The sequence below is a fragment of the Thermobia domestica genome, chromosome 6 (genome assembly GCF_964235325.1).
Source record: "Thermobia domestica chromosome 6, izTheDome1.hap1.1, whole genome shotgun sequence".
NCBI classification, from domain to species: domain Eukaryota; kingdom Metazoa; phylum Arthropoda; class Insecta; order Zygentoma; family Lepismatidae; genus Thermobia; species Thermobia domestica.
The window spans coordinates 29,121,635-29,148,306 of NC_137459.1; the positions used below are offsets into that span (position 1 = coordinate 29,121,635).

Consider the following 26,672-nt stretch of genomic DNA (forward strand, 5'->3'; position numbering starts at 1 on the left):
ATGGTTTTGGTGTCATTTTGTAGCAAAATACATTATGTTTCCACTCGCGTTGTACACTAATTCAGAAACAAGCCACAGCAAGCGCTAGTGGCAGTTGAACCAGAAATGACTGCCTTTACTGGTCCCGAGCGTACTAGCTGTGTTGTTTGATTTGAAGAATTCAAAAAAAAATGAAATGAAATCTTTAAGTTTTACGTCCCACGGTTATGCCGGTGAGGCTAAAGGAGATGGTGATAATGAGAGATGAGTGAAAATGGTGGAATGAAGAAAGTGGGAGGAAACGGGAGAACCCCGAGAAAACCCACGAGCACGGTGTTTGTCCACCACAAAGTTCACTTGGCGGGGGCTGGGATCGAACCCAGGACCCCAAGCACCAGAGGTGAACGCTCTACCACTGAGCCACCGCGCCCCCCATTGAAGAATTCAAGTCTGCGACAACTGTAGAATGTAATTTGCGTACAAAGCATGGTAAAGATCCTCCTAGTAGGCTTACCATTTATGAGTGGCATAAGTATTTTATTGAAACTGGATGTTCGGGTCTTCAGTCGTCCCCTGAAGATGTTGCAGAGCGAGACAAAGCTTTGTGAACAGTCCTATAAAATCAACCCAGCGTGCATCTCGACAGCTGGGCGTCCCATAGATAACAGTTTGGCGTGTGTTGAGAAAACGGTTGCATCTCGAACCATACAAATTACAAATGGTGCAAGAATTAAAAAGTACTTATAGAATTACTCGTAAGGAATTTTTAGCAAAAAATTGACTTCACATAGGATGTGTGTCCATCACCAATGGAAGCCACATTGAAATTTTTTTAGGTATAATGTAAGAAAACGTGACGTATTTTTCTTTAAAATGACACCAAAGCCATGTTTGTAAGATAAATGATTAAATCAATACGAGTTTCCAAAGTTGTTAAGTCTTTTTTGATACACCCTGTATATATATAGGGCGGACCATTTATTTTATGTGTCCTTGTAACTTCTAAAGTAATAAACAAACAAAAAAAAAAAATATTATGACAAAAATGTCGGTTGGGTGACATTGTTTGACATACTCTGACACCATTAGATTAAGAGTGTTGCCAACCCAGTATAAAGTTATGATTTTTTAAAAATTACACTACGTCACGTTATTACACTTTTAAATCTACATTAAAACGAAAGCATATCACATCTGTTAATCCGTGTTGCAAATTAAGAACTCAACAATATCACAGACAAAAAAAAAAAAAAAAAAAAAAAAAAAAAAAAAAAAAAAAAAAAAAAAAACCGACCAAATTTACGAGCCTTTTATAATAATAGTAGTACAAGTGACAAGGATGGGGCAATGCATATGCAAAGTATCTTACAAGCGTCAAACAGTGAAATCATCATTCGATGTGTTTCGAACAAGTAAGAACAAAGTTACGAGGGACAGAAAATTTAACTTTCTTCAAAGAGCTTTATTTCGAAAAAGTGCTTAGATAACCATCAGTCCAAGTTCAAACATAGTTTTGAATAAGCATAAATATCATAATGCCGTTTAGAGCAACTTAATATATCAAATCGTTCTAGAGATATGAAACAAATGGTAAAAGCTGATATACTGTTAAAATAGCGTATTTGTGAGAACATACTTAAACGGTTGTTGTTTTCCATTCCTTCTATAACAGTAGCTATACTACTAGCAAGCTCTCAGAATTGCATAATTATAATCAGTATTGCAAACTTTACCAGTATTTGCCACCAGAACGGTTTGATACTAGGGATGGCCAGAACCGGTTCCATTAGGAACCGTTTTCGGGTCTGAACGGATCCGGTTCTAGAAGATCCGGTTCCGGAACCGGTTTTTCGGATCCAGGTCTGGAACCGGTTCTGAAAACCAGATCTCCAAGAACCGGTTCCGCTGGAACCGAAACTTTGTGACCATCCCTACGCTAAACCCGAGCTGCTGGCAGGCTGTGAACAGTGTGCTAGATGAAATGGTGGAAGCGACAGGCAGGCGCCCAGGTGGCGGTCGCTTATCTCATTTGGCTAAATAAACTGGGTAACTGGCCAACTCATTTGGCTAAACACCCACTGGCGGACCAAATTTTTTTTTCTGGGAGAACAAGCGGGTCTGGGCGGGGAGGGCACAAGCGCATGGTCCTTTTTGCAGTGTTTTGAAGGTGAACTTTGTGCCTCCTTTACGGGTCTTTGGGGGCTTTCAAATCCAGGTCTGGAACCGGGTTTTCAGATCCAGATCTGGAACCGCTTCCTAAGAACCGGTTCTGGAACCGGATTTTCAGATTCAGATCTGGAACCGGTTCCTAAGATCCGGTTCTGGAACCGGGTTTTCGGATCCAGGTCCGGAACCGGTTCTGAAAACCGGATCTCCGAGAAGGCGGAACTTTGTGGCCATCCCTATTTGATACACCAAACTTTTTAAAGCGACAGTATGATCTTAACGTCTATTGAAAGCCATCTGTGCTTTCATATATAAGGTACTTATATATGAAAGGACATATATGTAAGGTACTTATCTAAGCAGTTACTCAAAATAATGTTTTTTGAAAGAAAGTCGAATTTTTAATCTCTTGTAACTTTGTTCGCTATTCATTCGAAAATATATCATATCATAATCATAGAATTAGATACTAAAGTACTTTAGATGTGCTCTGGGTAATGATTCAATGTACTGCTGAGCATTGTTACTGCTGTTGGAGGCGTTCACTAGTACAGTCTGTTTCAATTCTAATTTTTCATTAAATTCTAAAATTTCGCAACACACCCTATGGGACACATCGTTGGAAACCACTGCATTAAGGAGTACAGGTTTAAGAACACATGTTTCATGTACAGAGATTACTTACCCTGTGAAACGGACGTTAACATCTAACCCTGTTTGTAATTTGGGGAGCATGGAAATTGCATCGTGCATATTTTGTTCGTAGTCAAGCTGATGACTACCTGACAGATTCTGAAACAGAAGTATTAGTATTATTACACGTATAATAGTTATTTCAGGACACAAAATCTACATATAGCAATTCCTGCTGCGATTTTCACCAGCAGTTGTTAAAATTCACGTGTCATTAAATACGAAGTAATATCTCTGGAAGAGAAGTGATCACTTTCCCTTTGCATTACTGCTCATAATGCTATCACAGAATTGTTAGGTTAAACAATCATTAGGCATATTTAAGGAATGTTTATTTTGTTCGAACGTGATGCCCTTTTCAGCAACATGGTTTTATGAGAAACGGGGGTTGCAAGTAATACGTTTTGAGATACTAGTAGTACATGACACTCCGTAACGACCAGTTATTAATAAACAAAAGGGTACTACTGTTTAGACTTCTACTATCTTCATTGTTATTAGTCTAATCTTTCTCCGATACTCTCTTAATTGCACACGCGCCCCCGTTTATATATGCAGTTCTTAATTTCTTAAAAATCTATCTAGGACCCCAAATTATTCAAACCCTAGCTTTCACAAACTATTAGACACATTCTTACTTTAATATTACATCATCTGTTTTTACAGACTAATATCGTGTCTCCTAACTTTCTAATCATGTGACTAAAAATAAAAAAAAAAAATCTGCTTTAATTACTACTTCTAACAGGACCCAACGAGAAAATACTAACCAATAAGTAAAAAAAAAAAAAAAAAAAAAAAAAAAAAAAAAAAAAAAAATTGATGAATATTACTAAAGCTAACGAACACACTTCAAAATGGAAGTTATAGTTAATAAAACTTACCACTAATAACTAAAATTAAAAAAAAAAAAAAAAAAAAAACAATCCACCATGGCATGACCTTTCTTTTTTCTTACCGGAGAAAAGTATGAAGCTCATATGAGTATCATATATAAAGCAGAAAAATAGCATGGAGCACAGCGCTCACTCTGGTCCTATCTCGAGTCACGCGAGTTTTCGATGGATAACATAGTATTCGTGGAATTTCTAGAAATTTTCACGTTTCCTCCCTCTTTCTCATTCCACCAATTACTTCATAACCATTCCTTTTTATTAGTCAGCCGTCTTCTTTAGCCTACCGAGCATAAAGGTGGGATGTGTGATGATTTTTCAACGGCAATATACTTAACTTATTTCACGAAATTTAGAGTTATTCTGTGAATAATCAGTTGTAAGGAATATTACAGGTAGATACCATAAGGAAAGAGATTATGATAGTTGACTAAGACGACAAAATAAATAAATAAATAAATAAGTAAAAATAAAAAAATGAAAAATACAAGGCATCTAAAAAATCTCTGCATTACCATGCAGTTAGATATAACATAATAAGCCTCAAGATTCTGCTTTTTTTTCTTCTCCAAAACAATATCCATTAATACTTTATATTTATGCTAATTAAAACACAATAAGTGAAAGTACTAACCAAGGCAATGCTTCACTTATTTAAAACCAACTGGGCACATTTTCAATTTCCAGTCAGAATTTGTGTATTACAGTACGTTAAGTACTGAATTTTACAGTAAAGATCAATAAGATATACACACATGTACACAACACATTTATATTAATACAGCAATGAATAATAAACGCATGAACATACAACTTTAAAAACAATCAGCCCACTCGTTCAGAAGTGTTGGGAAACTAAAAAACCTAAAACGTAACCACTTAACAAGTTGCCTCGGACATCACAGTAATTAGTGGTGTCGATATGACCTTCATAATACTATTTCACGTTCCTTATTCCCATTATTTTAACTGTGTTGAACTCAAAAATGCAAGCTATCATTTTAATGAAGGATGTCTCTAATCCTGGCACATTTGCACATAATGTTGTTCTAGTAAAATTGCGAAATGAGTAGTGAGAAAAGACCTGGTTAGAAAAAAAATGCACACCCATTGATATAGTCATGTTATTAACTGAATTTCTACGTAATTTTCTTTTGACCATTTTATCTCTCTCTACACACATATACCCCACATGTTCGTAAGAAATCAAGCATGAAACCATATTCAGGAAACACGAGCGTGTTGTCAGCTACTCGAGATCAACATCCATGTGATTTCGCTACATGTCGGTTATTAATACAATATTGCCATCCACTCAAGACGCAAGGACAGTAAGCCAAACTTCTTCCTGTAAAAGCTTATCATTTAACGTATTCCACAGCAGATTGCAACAACACTTTGCCAATTTAGGAAATGAAATTGCGTCTTTAGCTCATCGCCCGGTGGCTTTGCTCTTTAAAGTAAGAGACACGAATCATGTATACAATGAAAGACCTGGTGAAATTTATAAAAATGTGACGAAAGAAAAGAGTACCGAAAAAACACAAGACCTCCTGCACCAAAGATCAGCCCTCCAGCATGGATTTAACGTGTCTATTTGGCAACGTATGGGTATCATATCATTACTCAGAGTAAAAGATGGTAATGAATATATACGCAAAAGATGGGACAACAATTTAAAACCTGATAAAACATCAAATTTGAAATACTGGTGTTACGTACTTGTAGCACTATACTACAACATTAAACATGAATTATGCTATATTCACGAATTCCTCTACTCCTCGTTTTAAGTCAAATTTACTTCAGTTTTAAATTTAAATTTTATGTGGAATGGTGAATACAGGACCTTTTCTTGACGAGTTAAGATCAAAAATTTTCGGATCTGGTATGCCATACGATTAACGTGTCGTGCTATATTAACTTACTAATGTGTAACAAGTAGCAACGAAAGGTATAATGAAATCTACAATACAGGATAATCTTGTTACCTGTCACTCACCTTCGGAATATTTAACATTATTGTTTCTCCAATATGATCCATCAACTTTGCGGAATTTATTTTCTCGCTCATATAAGGCAACTGAATTCGTCCGCGGAGTAATAGCGCGTTCGTAATAGCTATTAAGGGGCACGGTCCATTCTCATTTTGCGTTACAATTGGAACTCGCTTCTTCCTGTAAGTAATCCACTTGATGCGGTACATCGATTCCCCATCAGACTTTGCTTCTGGACTAGAATTCGAGCATTTTTCAGGGGTCGAATCTATCTCCTGCTCAACTATCGATTCCTTCACATCATACTCCTTTGGACAACAGGAGGGACTCACATCAGTTGATGGCTGCGCAACCTCAGTCCCTCCAGGCTTATTTGAATTTGGTTCACCCGCCGGATCAGTACCTGCTATGGAACATTGTTCGAGTTCAGCTCCTCCAACTCCCTGAGAACAGTTACCTGACGATGCGCCATCGCACACTGACACGTTATCACTTACTTCATTCTCTGGTATAGTGTCTTTCACTGCGTCAGGAGTTTCCTGAACAACTAAGTGATCTCCCTGAGCACCATCTTTGCTCTGTACTCCGTCCTCACTGTTACATAGGGTTTGCTCTTCAACGACTACCATCTCATTAAGAGAATTTGTGATTTCCGATTTTCCTTCAGGCGTTGACTTTAGTGATTCAGACTTGGTCTCCTCTTGAGGATCCATTTTCAACAGCTAAGAAAGAAAAATCATATTAGAACAGAAATCTGACAAAATACAAAGGTAATACAAACTAGTTCTATTTAACATTTAAGGTAATATTTGAAACAATGAGATTAATATTGGCAAATAACGATTATGTATGAAGTGGAGAAACCGTATTGTGTGAGCATTTAAGTGCAAGCAAGTCCAATGATCTACACCAATTGCAATTCAGAAAAATGTACTCTGTTGTTTCCACCGCCTTTTTTTTTTTTTTTTTTTTTTTTTTTTTGTTTGCAACTCTTAGTAAGTAATAATCACTTTTTACATACTACAAATGCAACGCGTTCCCTTTTCTTCAGTGTGATCAGCCAAATGTCAGGATTGCCATTTGTTACCATAGTTTTCACTCCTTTCTTTTCTATATTGTCTTCCAGAACTGTGGAACCACGGTGGCTCAGTGGTAGAGCGTTCACCTCTGGTGCAGGGGATCCTTGGTTCGATCCCAGCTCGCGACAAGTGAACTTTGTGGTGGACAAACACCGTGTGCGTGGGTTTCTTCGGAGTTGTACAGTTTCCTTTTATTTTCTTCATTCCCCCATTTCTTTCGTTTCTCATCATCACCGTCTCCTTTAGCCTAACCGGCATAACTGTGGGACGTAAATCATTTCATTTTCTTTCAGGAATGTGGAACAAACAAGTAGCAGCATCACGGGTACACCATGTGGACGAGTTTGGTTATTTAAAGGTACGTGATGTTTAGGTAGTTAGGATGCATACTACAAAGAAGCAATGAATATATAGTTTATGATCCATATTTTGGATTCAACTGGACTGATCCTTTTATCCTGGTCAAAATTGACGATGATGCATCGACTAATTCTTAATGATTTTTTTTTTTTTTTTGTCTCCTGAACGGACACACGGTAAATATATAAAGGAGTTTTGGCAAATCGAACTAAAAATAGTTACTTACACAACTTTAAATCTCACTAACAATCAAAAACTAAGAAATCAATACGCATATTTTTCAGCTAAGATCGCCATAAAGACATTACGAAAGTACTTTTGTTACGGTTCGAGGACGGATTTTCGAAGTTAAGTTTTAATTTTTTTCTTGATTTTTCAAAACGAAGAAATTTGGTTTGAAAATATCTTTTTGATCTCCATACGTACGTACTAACTGTATTTGAATGACACTTGGTAAATATATAACAACCTTGGGTAAGTAGTATTTCTTTCGAGGTACCTTTTGTGCATATACATGAACCTGGAGCCTCAATAGTGGTAACCAAGTAGAAAATATTTTTGAGAAAGTTTTCTAGGAAATATTTTCTACATTTTCCAGTTCTTATGAATCCGTATGATACCGGAAAGATTAATTTATTCTAAAGATAATGGCATACGAACCTTAAATCTATGGTAATTAGAATATGAACAGAAATTTTCTATGTGAATCTTTTTTTAAAAACAGCACGTTTCATATATATATATGAGTGCGATTTAAGTTAAGGTTACTGGCAAAAAGCATGCATGAAATAAAACTAACTCATTCGATCTCAATGAAAATTTTACTCTTTGCTCGTCATAGTATCTCACGACTGTGCGGTAACTGTGAGCGTCTAACATGAACGGGAAGCAAATGACAGCCGAACACGCCAAGGCTGTCTGCAAGCAGCTTATCCAATTCTACGAGAACCAGTACTAGCGTGACTTTATGGGTGCTTTAAACCATTTTAGGAATGAATATCCGTATAGTGCAGTGCATAGAATGTTGAAAACTTATGTGTAGCCAGCGAAGCACCAAGAAAGAAGAAATCTGGTCGCCCAATTTCGAAACGTACACACAAAAAGTGAAAACTGCGATTAGACGAGAACTCTTGAAGAACCGTAACTTGTCAAACCATTTTTAGGACGAAAATACCAAGTTTCTGAATTCAGTGTAAGCAAGGTCAAGAAAGAACACGTATCAAAAATTAAAAAAATGTAAAAGTGCACCCTTTTATACCGAAGAACAAAAGAAGCGCGCTAAGATCAACAGCCGCAAACTCTCCGACAAGATTGTGATCATGGATGATGAAGCTTACTGCCAAAACTTAGCGTTCGCTCCCGTTTTCAAGTACGTATCATGCATTGATAAACGTCAAGTTAGTGCTAGCAAGTTCGTAACAAATAAAGACAGATATGCAAAAGAGCTTTTGATCTGACAAGCGATACGACAAACGGCAAAGTTTTGCCTGCTGTTGTTCAAAGTGGGACAATCAACGGTGACCGCTACTTAGAGTGCATTGAAAAGGTTTTGATTCTACGGATACAAAAAGAATTAACCGGACATGACATTGTGTTTTGGCAGGATATGGCATCCTCACATTATGTGAAAAAAAAAAAAGTGCGCCACGCGCTTACTGACGTTGGTATCCAGTTTGTCGGTAAAAACGAGAACGCGCCAAAAGTTCCTCAGGGCTTTAGTTAAACGCAAAATGGCTAAAAAGCATAATTTCATCAAGGATTTGAAAAATATGCAAAAGAAGTGGTCGGAAATATCAAAAGAAGTGTCAGAAAGTAGTGGACAACCTCTTTTTGCAAGTTCCGGTTCAAGCTTCGAGAAATCGGCCGCAAGTGTCTACAGCGTCAAATAGTAAACTACTTCCTTTTTCAGTTATCATTTGTTTATTATATTAAAATGTGTTGTAATTTCTCAAGAAATAAAGTTATTACGAAAATTCAAAGTTCCCTTCATATATATATAATCGCACTTCATATATATATATATATATATATATATATATATATACTATATATTCAAAATTATTTTTATCTTCACACCTGCGAGTTCACTGAACCCTAGGGTTAATTTTCGAGGCACTTTCCGTACAAATACCTGAACCTCCCAAAAGCGATGTCCCACCCCTCAAAACAGAAAAGGAACTTTTTCCTACAATTTCTCCCAAATTTATGAATCCGAAATATGTGTGATACCATCAAGCCTATACGAAAGCTTAATTCATTCTAAAAACAACGACGTACGAACCATGAATTGAACTTAAGGTAATAGGACGGGACAGGACGTTGAGGCGCCACAATTTGGGCGCGGACGTCTCGGCGCTGCCGTTTGGGCGCGAGGTACATAGTAAAGATCACAATTTACGACATATAAGTAAGCTAGGCACTGAAAACTAACCGTGAATCAAGACATATATACATTTCGTACACTTCTATCTTTATCTCACCTCATTTATCTGTATATTTTCTCCCTATCTTATTTATTCATCTAAATTAAATAGTTTAATGCGTTTGTAGCATTTGTTGCCTAACCTAGTCATGGATTGATTTTTCGCTTGTTCACGATTCTTGTACTTCTGATCTAATGTTGATTTAATTTTTGTATTATATAAGAAAGCTAGGAAATGAAGGAATCAGACGAAGTGTTAATAATTTTCTTAATGTTAATTAAAACATATTGATTTAATTTTTGTATGTTTTAAAAAAGTTAATAATTACATATTTATTAATATTAAAATTTGTTTTCTATCGTATTACTTTGCCAAGTCCTTAAGTCCAATAAAGAACTACCATTAAAAGATTTCCGCACACTCGAGTTGAGGGAAGTGACCCCGCGTAGCGTAGTCGCTAACACTCTCGCCTTCGGTGCGAGCGGTCCCTGATTCGATTCCCGGTGGGGGCACTCGGTCGAAAAGGTGTAACACGCTCTTTCAGGCCATCCACCCTAAATGGGGATGGTACCTAATTTATAGGTCCAGGCCGCTTCCCTCCTCCCCTTTCCCCGGATAGTGTGCTCCCTCAAACGTGACGGGCTAAATGGCCTTAGATGCCGAGAGCCCAGAAATCTAAAAATCCTAATCGAGTTGAGGGAAAGATATTTCGCATACAGATTGTCTAAGACACTGAGTTTAGGAACTGCAGTATGCAGTATTTCTGGTATCACTTTTTTTCATTAACATTCCAATATAAAAATCAAAACTTAACACACTTTTTTTCGACCCATTGTAAGCATTTAATCTGCATTATAGAAAGTGGCGAAAGGAAAAAAGAACGATTTCAAAGTGAAAAATAATAGTTAAGTGTATATATATTGGTCATTTAGCCACTAGAAATGTGTGAGATTCACACTTATTGCGTAACTACAGTAGAAGGCCTGCTTTAAGTTTTTTAATAGAATAAGCTCACTATGTATGTAATGCAGTCAATCATATTTAGTCTGGTCTACTTACCTTTGGCTTCAAAAGTTATCAAATATAAAGCCCATTTAACTTTGGTTGAAACTTAAATTTACAAAATGTAATTGTTAATTCAGTTTTAAGAATTTTGAAATTCCAGTATTTCTAGTATGTAAAACAAAACCCAGTATAATTCAAGGACTTCCACTACAGTAGACACCTTGTGATATCTTGATTTCAACTTAGTATTCAGCGCCTAACATAATGGGTGATATCAATAAAACGTAGAAGTTACTCATTACGCCCAATTTTGAAGTAGTTACTCGCATTGGTATCAATAAAAAGAGAACTGAGCACTAGTCGTCTCGGCTGACCTCGAAGAAGTCCCGCCCCTCTAGAGTAACCACACCTCTGTTCTCGAGCCGAGTAACTACTACGCGTTTGATATCAATAAAAATCAAAGACTCCTCTGTGATGCTAGTAACTTCTCCAAATTTGTGGAGCAAGCTAAATAGGTGACTCCGTGCGAAATATGGCAGAGTATATGATTGTTTTACTACGTAGAAAAATTTATAAACTGCATAGAAATGTTGGAAATGGAGATTACAAAAAGCATTATAAGTTTATGAAAGAAAATGTAGTGATTAGCACAACATTTTTTAAGGAGAATCAACCGAAATTCGGGGTGGTGGACTACGTAATGATGAAAAGATGCGGGGTTTCTTCAAGGGCGCCGATCCTGTGGGGGCCCGGGCCCCCCAAAGCTCATGTGGGCCCCCTATTGTATTTATGAATATACAATATTTGGCATAATTAGAGTGCAATTTGTCTTAAAATCCCGATATATAGACCTTCTGCATCTGAATGCCCTCTCCCCCCAAATTTACAGAGAAATCGATGCCCTTGGTTTTCTTGCGTTACGGGAGTGATCCGGGATTCCAGGTCGGAATGTCAGGGGATTCTGGTGTGGCTCAAAGTACTGTCTATGACTACCTGAAAATGGATTGTTTCCGGAAGTGTGCGTAATATACAAACAGCAAAGGCAGAGTGGCAAGAACAATATACATTTCCGGGTGCTATCGGAGCACTTGACTATATACAAGTGGCATTAAAGAAACCTAGTATTTTGGAGAGTAATACGTTAATAGGAAGAGCTATTTCGTGGCTAAGCGGTTAGCGTACATGCCTTTGGCATAGGAAACCAGCGTTCGATTCCCGGCAGGAGCTCATGTGGTTTGGATTCCACGTTAATCAGTGGGTTCTCTCTCATATAGGCACGCTACTGAAAAGGACGTTAAACTAATAATCAACTCAACTCAACGTTGATATAAAGGGTGTATACATGAGAATGTATTTTGTTTATGTCAAGGCGAAAGGGGACACGTATGGTGTGGAAAATGCAATCAGATGGACGTGATTTATGACGTGGGTGGCTGGACTTTTTTAAAAAAGAAAACAAAGGAGCCAAGTGTCTGATTTCGTTCTTAAAGCCAAACAATCTACAAAGACCTTGGACAACACGTGATATGTGCTTGTCGTGTTAATCTTGATATTGCTGGATTCCAATCAACATCCATCAGCTCAAATAGGTTCATTCCCATGGTTTCAGTATTACTTTCTTCTTTCTTTTTTTTTTATTTTTTCTTCTTTTTTATTTTTGTTTTATTCTCGCTCCAATATTAAAGATTCTCTTTTGAATTTGTGTCTCAGTCGTAGATGTATTTGATATTTCGTTGCATTTCACTGTAATTACCTTCAAAGTTTCGGCTTTCCTTCGTTTACTTTCTGGTAGCTGTGACTTTGAAAGTACCACTGGAAACTCTCTTAAAATATCCACAAATGCACTTTGGCTGAAGCTATCGTTGCTACTTGCCCGTTTCATGGCTTTTAAGATACTACGCCATAGGTTAAAAACAACGAAATGACTGCGCGATGAATGGGAGAAATGAGTAATCACTTCTTTTATTGATACGACTCAGTGCTACGTGCAGAGGAAGCGCGAGTAAACGTTCATAAATCTGGAGCAGACTAGACCTGAGTAGTGGCTTGTTTTATTGATACGAAATTGAGGGAGGAGATTACTCCAGGCGTAGTTACTCCGATTCTCGAGCAGGACTTCTCAGGAGTAGTTACTTATTTTTATTGATATCACCCAATGACTTTTTAATTTAACTCGCGCCCAAACGGCTTCGCACCCAAACGTCCAGTGCCCAAACGTCACGTACCGTAATAGGAGCAGGAATTTTCCAAAGCGATTTATTTTACTTTTGTTTCAAATACACATTTGATAAGCCTCTAAATAGCTCGGAAATACTTTCTATAATCATACGTACCAATCATACTTCAATGAAATCTGGCAAATATATGACTGAAACACGCAGTGTTTTGAGATACCTTTTGATTTTTGATTGGATTTTCGTTTAGCGTCGCTTCCAGCAGCAAGATTATATGGGACGTGGACCTGACACCTTGACATGGGAATCGAATCTGGGTCCCCGTGTTAATGACGCGTACGGTAATTAAAGAGCCACGATAGTGCTCCCTCAAATACTTTTCGACTAGGTCCTAGAATATGGTGTTTTGGTAGAAAAGTTCAGAATTTACAATTGAATGAAAGCTTGATTCAGTTCAAAGAGAATGAAGTATGACTTACGAACCTAACGTAATGAGCGTACTACCTTCCCAGGTGAAATTAAAATTTTATTTTAAAAAAATGATTATAAAAGGTGTAAAAAAAAAATTTAGAGAGGATTGCACATAATGAACTTCCGGAATAAGAGTTTCGTAACTTCAAGGACGAGAATGTGTAGGCCGTCGAAACAGTACTAAGAATTATTTTTTATTAGAAATTATTTTGTGAAGAATATTAAAAACAGAACTGTTTGCAAACTAGTACATTTATCTTATCACAATATCCCAAACGTACAGCACAAAAAATATCACAGTGGAGTAAACAAAATCACCATCTAAAACTCAGACCAGAAATTTCGTGACGTGAAAATCACTATCACCATCATTTATCAACACTCACAATGTTCAAATGGACGTCTGAACTCTCGTTACCGAGTTTGGGTTTCGAATCTTAGCTATTTTAATATTTCTTCTATTTTAAGTTTGAATTTGGTCATTTGAGAATATTAGGAAACGAGAAATTTTGGTTTCCTGCTAAAATATTATTTCATTTCAGAAAGTAGAAGATGTAGCTTTCCTGTCTTTTCTATGTTTACTTGTCTGCCGTGCTATTGTTTATTATGCGCAAATTCACAGTCATTTAAGTTATGGCACGATACTTTGGGGTCATCAGTCCTCCATCAAAAGCCTATTGAAAATACAAAAGATATGTGTAAGATTGATGCTCAGTCTCCCTGGTCGTGCACACTGTAGGTCAAGCTTCGTTAAATTAGGAATTGTGACAGTTCCTGCAATTTTCATATATCAATGTTTGCTTTACATCAAGGAAAACTATCATATTTACAATGAATTAGGGTACTCTCATACTTATCAAACTAGAAACAGGAACCGTTTAGGATTATTGAGATGCGAATATAGTAAGACACAAAAAACGTTTTACTATGTCAGTTAAATTTTATAATTTTCTTCCTATATGTTAAAGAGAACTTCCATTTCTGGCTTTTAAAAAACAAGTACAGAAAATACTTATTAATAATTGTATATATAGTGTTGAAGAATTTTTTGAACTCAAAATTGATAGTTAAAATATTTGCGTTTGTTATGCAGTGATCTTTGTTTATATTATGGTATATTATATATGTAACCCTAAAATTTTCAACTTCTATCTATTTCTGACGATTGCAATACATCTGATGTTAGATGTTTCTGCAATAAAATTTATTTTTATTATTATTATTAACATTAAATATTTGTCCACTCTTCTATTAATTTCATAATTCCGTAGTCTTTCGAACAGAGTTCGCTTATGTAATTAAATAGTGCGTCCGATGTAGTGTCATTGTAATTTTGTTTTACAATGCCTAGGTTATACTCAGCGGTTTATTTTATTTATTGTTCTTACTGGATGTTTGCGATGTGTATAAAGTGTTGTTCCAAGTTCGCCAACGTGCACTGGGAATAATATAATTTCTAGGAGTGGGATATTTTCACCGATTACACACCTGCAATTTATATATCCATATATCAATCAACTTGTCAAAAAGATCGGCACCGGAGTTGATCACTTCCAATCACCCACATCTTGTACATGGTACCTAATTTACTTTCAGAGTGTGCAGCATTTCTGGCGATTGCACACATGCAATCCATTTATATCACTCAATTCGACGAAAGAAAGCGAGATCGTCGAAGCATGTAACAGAAGTGACCAACTCCGGTACCGATGGCACTCTTTCGTCCAGATGAGCTATTCGATATATAGGTTGCAAGTGTGGAGTCGCTGTATATAGCCTCCTTGGAAAAAGCATTAGGTACAAAACCGGAAGTGATCAATTACGGTAGTAATCTGTTTATTTCGTGAAGACGAGTTGATTGATAAGTTTCATGTGTGCAATCGTTGGAAATATCCCCAACTCCGAAAAGTGTAACATTCCCTGTGCACTTGTTCAAACGTATCTTGTTAATGTGATTCTGCTTTCATTCTTGCGAGTAATAAATTGTGGCAGTCAGATGTCTGCGATTGTCTTTTGTTGAGTTTGTGATTTTTTTCATGTGTCTCTTTTTTCAATTTGACATACATATGTACAAATGTTATTTAGATATGTGTTCACTAAATTTCTGGAATGAAGTAAATGAAAGTGGTAGCAGCATGGACCACGTCTCTGTTTATTCTGAGAATCGGGGATTATTATTATTGCGCTTGCATTTCAATTATTTTTTAATAAAATGTGTTTCCCACATTATTTTGTTCAGATAATCTATTTTTTTTATTATCTTACGCACAGGTATAAAAATACGCAGATTAACAGTCATCAAATGTTGTTTGTCATTCCTGTTGTGGAAGGTGCATTTCGTTCTAAGATTCCTTCAAATGGTACGAAGTTAAGAGTACAAGAATTTTCTTATTCTGGTACTCTTCATGTAATTTGAGTTATTTTTTTCGCAACATAAACCCTATTATATAATTACAGCAGTGCGCAACAGTAGCATTAAAGAGTAATCACTTTATAAAAACAGCACTCCTAATTAGTCTCACGTCACTCTCATAAGCGGGATTCTTAATTTACCATTGCCTATATGGTTAACCTTATTAAGTAAACAAAGCTAAGAAATTGACACACATCTTCATATGGAAGTTCTTCAACGGGTATACGGTATATACGCTTACACTCATGTATGTTTCACGTTACACGAATACTTGAAACGTGAACATAGAGCCAACAGACAAAATATCTTGTGTATCGTAGGTCTATTAAGATAATAGTGATTTTGGAAACTATCGAAAGAACAAGTTACACTCAATCAGAAAAAAGCTAATGAAATCCACAACGCATATTTACGAACTAAATAGAACACACTCGATAAATATTCTAGCAACGTAATATTAAAATGCCACAAAAGTAACTTTACAAGTAATAAATTCCAAAATTAGCGAAGCAACAGTTATAACGGTACACCGCTAATTGCACCGAAAAAGTTTGCTTTCTCCTGGAAATCAAATGCTGTTCGATTGCAACGCCTTACCAACTCACGAATTACAAAAAAAATCATCTTATTAGTCAACGTGGAATATAAATATGGTGAACTTAATATTTTGCCTTAATACCCTACATTAATCGTTACACCCCATATTTAATATTTGGCAACCATCCCTTTCTTAATGTAAATTTTATTTTCCAAAAACATCCTCCACATAATTAGCAATTTATTTCTTTTTAAAAACCCGTATTTTTGCTATTTTAATAAACCAAATTCCTTTGTTTAAATGTCATCCGCTGAATACAATAGTTATTTGTTTGAACTACAACAGTCAGGTAATGGTTACCAAATGACACACAACATGTGATTATTTACACACTATTCTAACACAGCTAACTCACTTATTATTCCTTACACATATTTTTAAATATTTAAAAATCACCTTTAACTGTCATTAACGTTATGACAATTTCCAGCATATCTTCTTAATCATAAAAATACAGTTTTACACTCTTCCTCCATCTAGTAGCAATCATTCTACACTACTGACATCTATCCCACACAAAATGAAAAAAAACGAATAAAAACATTGGAAGTGCGCTTACGTACGAAATATTCCTTCTTATACATCATCTAGCGATTGTTTTCTCCATCCTTAACTAAATACACCGATTCTCGCTCCGTTCTTGCACAACGTTATGCAACTAGACATAACGTTTCATTCCGTAACAGTTTGCCTCAAAGCAACATGAGATTTGCGATTTCTTTTGTAACAATAAAAATATTATTTATAATGATTATTGCAAGTTTTGCGTTGCGTTACTTTCCACATTTACGAAGTCTGCTACGGTAATAGCCAGCACATGAATTCGGATTCTGGCGTTCAAAACTAATAATTATACATTGAGGTAGCGCCCCCAGCAGAATGTGATTAGTAATGTGAATATAAATGAACTGTTGTGCAAGTTCACCCACTTGATTGAAAGTTTTGGAAATGCAAATTAAATCAACATGTCCATTTTTAAAGATTCGATGTGAAATTTTGCAATCTGATGATTTCAGGGTGCTAATGTACCCCTTGAAGAATTGGCCGCCACTCTATAAATGACACTTGTCTGCCCCATGGGTGTCTTTGGCGTGCTAAATTTCATGGGAACGACTAAATAATAATTTTTAAAAATCTTCTAGACCCAACTCATTTTACGCAAAATCCTGGATTAAATCCTGAATTACTTAAGCTAGAAAGATCGAATTTCTACCTCAGCTGGTACACTCGAAGAAGTAGATATTTTCCCTTTAGCTGGAGCATATTTGCTGAGAATAATAAGGCCTGCTTTATAACATAGGATAGATCCTAGGAAATTCCTTACTATTTTCCTAGAGTAAAAATCTCAAATGTAGCACATGTCATTTCCTATGTTCTGAACGATCCTATGAGATTTTTCTTGTTTAGAGCATGCTCTATTTCGGGAAACAGTATTCGTAAGATTTCGATTTAAGAGACATCAGGCGAGAGAAAGTAAAAACAAATTTGTTTTCTCCCGCCAGCCGTATGTGCGTAAAAGAGGAAAAATACTCGACAAGATGAAAAGTGATGCAAGGACAGATGAGGTATATTTTGCTAATTTACATGCTGATTTTTACGCTTTGTTTAGAGGTGTACACTTTAATAATATAACAAATGGTATCAACAGCAGTAAGATGTGTAGTGTAGTTACGTACATGGCACAAAAGGGTAGGATTTCGTACGAGATATGTCGTAACATTTTTCTTCAGATAAATCCTTAGATATTTTCTAGGACTTATCTCCTCGTGTATAGTTGGCCTGAACCTACTCTTGGCAACACCTTTCGACTGTTAAGCAGACTTCTCCTCACAAAATTCTCGAACGCAGACAAACACAATTGAAGAATATTTCAAGACACAAGCAGTTTTATTATTACTTTTTTTTTTTAAAAAAAAAAGCATGTTTAAAGGCATGTTCTGCTTGAGAACATTACATAAAGTTCTACTGAAACTAAAGTGCAAAGGAAAGGATAGCCTTTTTTTATGGTTTGTAAGAAAACTGCTATATACATATTTTTCCATTCTGCATTAGAGATATGAGATTTAGGAATTAGATTTCTAACCCGTTACGTATGACGGATGACGTACCTTGGTGATCACACTCCGAGGAAAAGGGAAAGGGAAGGAAGCGGCCCGGGACCTATATGCAATATATTATAGCATTACGGATGTGATATATATATATATATAATGCTCTATACTCCGTGGGCGCCATTTTTTGAACACCCGATACACACACACACATTATATATATATATATATATATATATATATATATATATATATATATATATATATATATATATATAAGAAGGATAGAATATCCTCACCAACATGGTGTTGCCACATCTATCATTAAATGATCTGTTTTTATACTGTTTTCTTAATTTTTATGAATTTTATCCTATTTTTGGTACAATTTATGGTGATTTTATATTATTTTATGTTAATTTTATACCTTTTTGGTGATTTTTCCCACATTTTCCCATTTTATAGTGATTTTCAGTGTTGCCATTTAATAGAAATTATTGTGAAACATTTTTAATAATATATTTTGATATCTAAAGGGTAACACTCGATGGAAACGCACAATTGTTTGAGAATTCAAGGTTTACTTACTGTTCCTCCTAAGCCTCTAAGAAACTTATTTCTTCACTGATTTTCTTTTCTAGTCCTGCCCTGAAGTGGTAAAGAGTAGCTGAATGAACTTGAGGATGTGAAGAGAGGTTTATGTTAACCTTAAATAGAACTAGTTTTTATATTTAAGGAACTAATTGGAAATGGGGGCGAAGGAAGGAGACAGATGTTAGGTGAAAGAAAGCTACGAGCCTAAGGAAGGATGGACATTCGGGGTAAGGAGGAGGCAGTGGAGCAGGGAGAAGTCTCTTCGAGAAATGTCAAGGAAAAGGGGGGAGGTAAATCTTTTGTTGAGCATAGCGCGCCATAGACGCACGCACTTGCATTACCAACATGTATGAAAGGTTTCTTTCATCATGCATCTTGAAAGAATTTTTTGCCCACACACGTACCAACGTGCTGTCCAACATACTGAAAGTAGTTTGAGAAATGTGGAGGACGAGGAAACGCGTGCTTTTTCTTTCTGCAACTGCACGACCTTGGCATGCGACGGAGGAGAGACTCACGTGATTTCTTCCGCTGTCGTGATTGGCGGACCTAAATATAAAACAGCCACCTTGCATGAACGAGCCCATACACGGTAAACATGCACGCATAACGGCAAAAACATCAAACATGTTTTCAGAAGATTTTGAAAACTTTCAACATGAATGAACGAGGCCATACACGAACAACTTGCCTGTGGTTTTATCATTTTTCATACAAGTCGGGCTGTTTCTTCAGGCATGTGTTTACGTGTATGGGCCGCTTATAGAAGCCTTTGCGGTGGGTTTGCCGTTGTCACTGAATTTATGGTTTATTGCCCGTGCAATAAAATCTCTACCGACGGTTGGGTGTTTCTTCTTCCTTTCTCACGTAGTTGGCTAACAACATTTCTTTAATAAATTAAAAAAATAGATTAACGAATTAAATATTCATGAAAAGAGTTGAATAGAGTACCGAAAGGGTTAGAAAGAATGATTTTTCGTATTTAGCGTTTATTTAAAGGTATATCGTAATATGTATGATCTGTCAGGAAAGTAAATGTACACCTATTTTTCGAGTCTGGCATTCCTGCGCTCCATCCGTGGAGAGTATGAGAATTAAATCAATCAAATGTTTACTGAGGGGCAAAAAGAAAAGCTTAATCTGAATAAGACATTGCAGAGGGACACAAGCTGTGAATACGAATAGTGCATTGTGTAAATAAAGGACGACACCGAAAGAGAAAGCCAGAAACAGCTGTTAAACTTACAAAAAAAGAGTAAAAATTGTCGAAGTGGGAACATAAAACACAAATACAACAAATACGCCGACAACTAAACGGTCACCATGACATGATCTTGGTGTAGTGGTTAAGGTGCTGGCTTATAAATGCAAAGGACGCAAGTTCGAATCCTCGGCAAGGACATATCTAAAAATTTTTGTTAACAATACATACAACTCATGAGAGATGGTAAAAGAGGTCATATTTAGTTTTTCGTAGCAATTATTATTGGTAAGGTTTAGTACTGATAATACTTTTTGTCTTTGCGTATTGCTTTTGTTCTTGTCTTCATTTCGAAAGAGAAGAATATCCGAAAAAATGTCACCAAAATTCCTCATATTTTGAATGTAAACGCCATTTGCAATTAGTAAAGAGTAAAAATTGAACGTTCCGAAGTAGCTGCAAAAAGTAAAAGGAAAAACATGGAAGTCGACCATACTCATGGTTACTAAAAATACAATTTCTACATGCCTTACACCTCCCGACCACGTTTCTACGTTAGCAAGTAAGAGGCTTGTGTTTAGTTTAGGCTCGTCAATACGTTTTGCAAAGGGGCCCGGTTTAGCTCTGACGCACCACAGGTGCGAGAAGGGAGAAAAACACTTTTTCTCTCTCCCTCTGTGTGTCTATTTATCTATCTATTTGTATATATATAACGCTATTTGTGAATGCCATAACCACCCTAATTTTCAGCGGATTGAGACGAAACTTGGCACAAACATTAATTGTTGAAATATCTTGATGAGTTCGTTAACCAGAATAATCAGATGAAAATGTTCAAAATGGTGGCCCTTCAAACTCTTAAAAAGTTCCAAGGGAACCAAATTTCGCCCATAAATAGGTATTCAGAAAGTTTGAATAAATTTTCCTCTTTTACTGAAATATTTGTGTGCAGAAACTTATTGAAATATTGGACCCGATTAATCGCCTAAAGAAGATTCACGCCCTTTCGCTACGGTCAGTTTTTTTTTTTTTTTTTTTTTTTTTTTTTTTTTTTTGCAGGAGGGGGTTATCTTCCTATTGGAACAAGATGATTCTTACTGATGATATGAAATTACACATTGAAAGTGAAGTAACTTGTGTAACGTGTTATTTGAAAGAATAATATAATAAATGTGCATTCCTCTAACACAGAGAACTCATGTATTTCGAGTTCGGGAGCCTGAATGGCGAGGAGTGTTATTTGATTTGCTTTTTAGTAACACATTGCATTGCAAATAAAGGTAGGCAACATTAGTGGTAAGTAAAATAATAATAATAATAATAATAATAATAATAATAATAATAATAATAATAATAATAATAATAATAATAATAATAATAATAATAATAATAGATGTTGTTTGTGGCAAGGCAATATCTTCCTCAGTTCTTCTTCAAACGTAATGATTGTAACGCCATATCTCCCTTACAAACAAAATATTAGCAATTTATATCGAGAGAACGGGAAACTGTAGAGCGATGGGAGCAACGTTGGACAGTATGCACTCATAGTACTCAGAAAAGTAAGCGATTTCAATGCAAAAGGAACGAAGAGTCATTGTCATGGGTACTCATGGGGCCACGGCAGAGCCCTCTTTAGGCAAAATGTCGATAGCGTGTATCGAGAAAACAGGAGGTGATACTGGGATGGGACCAACTTTGGACACCGTGGACCCATAAGGCGCATCGAAAAAATTAGGGAGGCGGGCGCCAGCCAGCCTTACTTATTTCCACATAATAATATAAAATTATATTGTCGAAATACACACACGAGTTAGCTACTAATATTTCATATTATTATTATTATTATTATTATTATTATTATTATTATTATTATTATTATTATTATTATTATTATTATTATTATTATTATTATTATCATCTACAGCGTCTTTTCATTACGTGAGCATGTTTGACATGAAACCAAAGAGAAAATCCATCCTGTAGCGAAAAGAAACAATACTTTCTCTCAAATGGATAAAATATCAAGCCGAGATTGATTCGAACTCGCATGGACGGCGCGAAAAGCCAGTGCTTTGTCCACTATTTTTTTAACTGACTCACCGAACGCGTTTCAGTAACTTACTTATTGCTAATTTTACTTGCTTCACTCGTTTAACTTGCATTTTCTAATAACTTATAACGACAGGGACACGAACACAGAAACATCGAGAACAGTTAAAAATCATAGATGCTCTCCCGCCGAGAATCGAACCCGAGACTCCATACACCCAAGGCTCACGTGCTAGCCTCTAGACCAGCGGCGATGGCAATGCTCACTTCCTGTGTCGTTAGGGATTACGACCACTGTATTGCCAGCTATCACTTCTGTGGGTTGTATACTATGATCACATGTTTCTTCTTTGCTGGAAGAGTAAAACCTACATTATATGTAATACATGAGGTATTTAGACCTACATGCTCTTCATATAATGTAATAAAAGGGTCATGGTGTCGGATTTTAATACATGACGTATTGCAGTATACAACATGCTTTGCATTACTTGTTTGTTTGTAGACAGCTACTAGCTTAGTGTTCTGAAAGGTTGTGTATAAACTAGGGATAGCCCGTTCCGGAATTATTAGTTTTCGGACTCCCGAAAGTAAAGCCGTACAAATTCCGGAATTCGGAAAATTCCAATTTTGTAATAATTTCGGAATTCGGAAAAATCCGGAATTTAGAAATTTCTGATTTCGTTAACATTCCGGAATTCGGAAATTCCGGATTTTTTCGAAAGTCGGAGTTTTTCTCAATTCCGGAATTTTCTAAATTCCGGATTCTTTCCGAGTTCCGAAATTCTTCTGAATTCCGGAGTATAACTGAATTCCATAATTTTGCGAAATCCGGAAAGTGAAAGTTCCGCTTCCGAAAAATGAATTTATTTTGGTTAATATGAATCGTGGCGGAAATAAGTCTTTGACCAGGTAATGGCGACTGCTTTGAAAGAAATGGGGAGTATGAGAATTCAATCTGTCATATTTGTAGTTTCGTGTGGAGAAAGAACGAACTTGTGAACCAGTGGTTTAAAAAAAACTCAAGTTATTAATATAAACTTTGCCGACTTCATAAAAGAAATACGAAAGACATTTTGAATCCAAAAATATAACATACAAGTTTGCAAGCGGAGACAAAGAAACCTAACGTAACCAGACTAAAGACGGATCGTTTACCGCGTAGCGATCGCGGTTCAGTGCTCAAGGTGCTTCTGCGAATGCACGTTACAATTTTTTTTTCTTACTTTAGAACTTTTGATGGCGATTGATCAGCGATAACATACGTTTTATTATATTCAGATATTTGAATACTCGGATGTTTCAATACTTGAACTATCAAATCTTCAGGAATAATAATAGTAATAATAATAATTATTATTATCTCGTAGGAGATTAAAAGCTAGAAGCTAAATTATCGCTCAGGTCATACCATTACAAGGAGAAACGTGACATTTGGAAAGAATATTTCGGTTTGGTTTAATGTTGCTCACGAGAAGAGGAGTTTCTCATCTCATTTCTAAAACAAATAAAATAACATGAGAATTAACATTTTACATTCGAGACGGGTCACGCAGGGCTAAATCAAAATTTTCGTCTCGATTCTCGAAATAGTGTATGTCCATTCTTTAAGTAACAATTGCTCTGTAGACTGAATCTCATAGGCTATTTCGTTACATTGTATTTCAGAGCTCATTGAATTATGCTCTGTGTAGGTATTTTTGTAGCAAAGCTTTTATATTTACCTCTGCATATTCTAAAAATTAGTTTATTATATGCCTTACTGTCGCGTGATATTCAGTTATATTCATTACAGTTATTTTCCTCAAAACATACTTTCTACATTAAACTTCAATAAAAGGTTCTAGTTTAAAATGTTGGTAGTTGCAGAGGTGTGTCTTGAAGGTACGGAACTCTTTCCCCGAAATCTCTACTTTTAAGTAAGTTTTGCCAAATTTCAGGGCAAGTTTAAACCTATTATTATTACTATTATTATTATTATTATTATTATTATTATTATTATCATTATTATTATTATTATTATTATTATTATTATTATTATTATTATTATTATTATTATTATATCAACTCCATGTATAATCTTTAAAAGATATACGGTTTGTATCTGAATAGTAAAAGCTAATTGACTGTCGATCTCGGTCGTCTGGAAGTCTTCAGGAGGCAAGGACATCGGTCACGTTCTGGGTTTGAGTTCCGAAGGGGCAAGTATTCGGGCTCGAGCAAAAAATTGTTAAAAGTTATAGGCTTCATCCAAACATATTCAAAACAGCTGGGGCCGGGTTTGGGCTTCTCAACGGCTCGAGCGGCTCGGCTTACAGCTCATTCAATATCGAACCGAATCGAGAAGTGAGCCGAGAAAACAGCTCACCACACCGAGCCGATTTGAGCCATCGGCTTAGTTGAGCTGAGTCGAAACGTGCTGATGAACTAGTTTCAACTTAGCTGCCTCGAACCGGTTCACATGAGCCGAGTAGGTGACCCATCCCAACCGAGAAAGCTCGAGCCATCGGCTCAATTGAGCTGAGTCGATGGCTTGTTCCAACTAAGCCGGCTCGGGTCATCGGCTCATCCCAACCGAGCCGACTCCAGCTGTTCGCTCAGTTGATACGAGCCGAGCCGGTTGATATCACTACCCGAGTTGGTCTTCTGCTTGGGCTCAAGAATTCGACCGTGCAGATCTCAGCCTTGATTTTAAGAACTACAGTATATACTTATATTGGTGATTACGACATTTGAGGCTGTCTCGTAATAATAATAATAATAATAATAATAATAAACTCTTGTCTTCTCGTTATCTAGACGAGACGAGATACACTAAAATTGCCCCACGAGATGCACTAAAATTACGAGATGAGACGCACCTCTGTCGTGAGCAACACTAAAAGTATTCCACATTACTGCTTACATTTCTCATGGCTTTTGCTTTCCAGTCTGATCAGGCCAATATTTCAAATCGAGTTAAAACGAGCTGAACGAGCGAGAGAGCCATTATCAAACTCAACTCAACTCGAAACTAGACCTGGCTCGGAACTCAATTCAAGAAAATTGCCTTTGACTCGACTCAAATTGTACTCGAGTTGAATTGAATTTTGGCTCGACTTGTGCTCATCCCTATTCGTGTTTGTATTTTATGTTTCCACTTCAACAATGTCTACTTTTTTTCTCCTTTTACCTGCTGTTTCTGGATTTCTCTTTCGCTGTCGTCCTTTATTTACACCGTGCACTATTCTTATTCCCAGCTTGTGACCCGCTTCAATGTCTTATTCAGTTTAGGCTTTTCTTCTTACATTGACTTCACATGTGATTGATTTAATTCTCACTTTCCGCGCACGACCGATGAAAATGTTTTATTATTATTATTATTATTATTATTATTATTATTATTATTATTATTATTATTATTATTATTATTATTATACTATTGAACTTGCACGGCGAAATTACTGTATAATATGATATCATTTCTGTAATTTTACTCCATTGTATGTTATTTAGTTTATTAATGGGCACTAAAGTGTCTTCAGATCAACGAATAAATTAACTACGGCATGCACTTTGGTGGAAATATCATTGCAATAAGATTATTGGTTCGTTCCAAACATGTTCATGTAATGATATTTCCACCAAAGTGCATGCCGTAGTTAATTTATTCGTTGATCCGGAGACAATTTAGTGCCCATTAATAAATTAAATAACATACAATGGAATAAAATTACTGAAATGATATCGTATTATACAGTAATTTCGCCGTGCAAGTTCAATAGTATAATAATAATAATAATAATAATAATAATAATAATAATAATAATAATAATAATAATAATAATAATAATAATAATAATAATAATAATAATAAACATTTTCATCGGTCGTGCGCGGAAAGTGAGAATTAAATCAATCACATGTCAAGTCAATGTAAGGAGAAAAGCCTAAACTGAATAAGACATTGAAGCGGGTCACAAGCTGGGAATAAGAATAGTGCATGGTGTTAATAAAGGACGACACCCACAGAGAAATCCAGAAACAATAGGTAAACGAAGAAAAAAAAGAGTAGAAATTGTTGAAGTGGAAACAAAATACAAATACGAATAGGGATGAGCAGGAGCCGTGCCAAAATTCGACTCGACTCGAGTTCAATCCGAGTCGAGTCAAAGGTATTTTTCTTGTAGTACTTAAAATTATACTGTAGTTCTTAAAATTAAGGCTGAGACCTGCACGGTCGAATTCTTGAGCCCAAGCAGAAGACCAACTCCGGTAGTGATATCAACCGGCTTGGCTCGTATCAACTGAGCGAAGTTGTTGTATTACTATACATCTGCTTCCGCCTCTGTCAAATCTGGTCGATCTCGTTGACGCGACATATTTGCTTTTTTATACCCCTTTCTTCGTTTACTGAACAAAACAGTAACTATTCTGAAATATACTACTGCGCATGCCTCGTAGATAAATATTTCTGATGCCAATAGTTTCCGTTTTGTCCAAGGAATGTTCTTTTTCTTATTCCCAGCATGACCCTTTTATTA

General features: G+C 36.1%; 1 protein-coding gene across 4 annotated transcripts in view; it reads right to left on the reverse strand.

Annotated features, from left to right (window-relative positions):
• Positions 1-16,786, reverse strand: part of LOC145687909 (ubiquitin carboxyl-terminal hydrolase MINDY-1-like) — a 67,105-nt gene extending 50,319 nt beyond the window's left edge. For all 4 annotated transcript variants that reach the window (XM_081761465.1, XM_081761464.1, XM_081761463.1 and 1 more), the window contains exons 1-3: positions 16,648-16,786; positions 5,734-6,450; positions 2,831-2,937 (exon numbers count right to left, since the gene is read on the reverse strand). In XM_081761465.1, coding sequence (XP_081617591.1) covers positions 2,831-2,937; positions 5,734-6,441 — 815 coding nt within the window. In that variant the 5' untranslated portion in view covers positions 6,442-6,450; positions 16,648-16,786. The remainder of the gene's footprint in view (positions 1-2,830; positions 2,938-5,733; positions 6,451-16,647) is intronic.
• Positions 16,787-26,672: the final 9,886 nt, after the last annotated feature.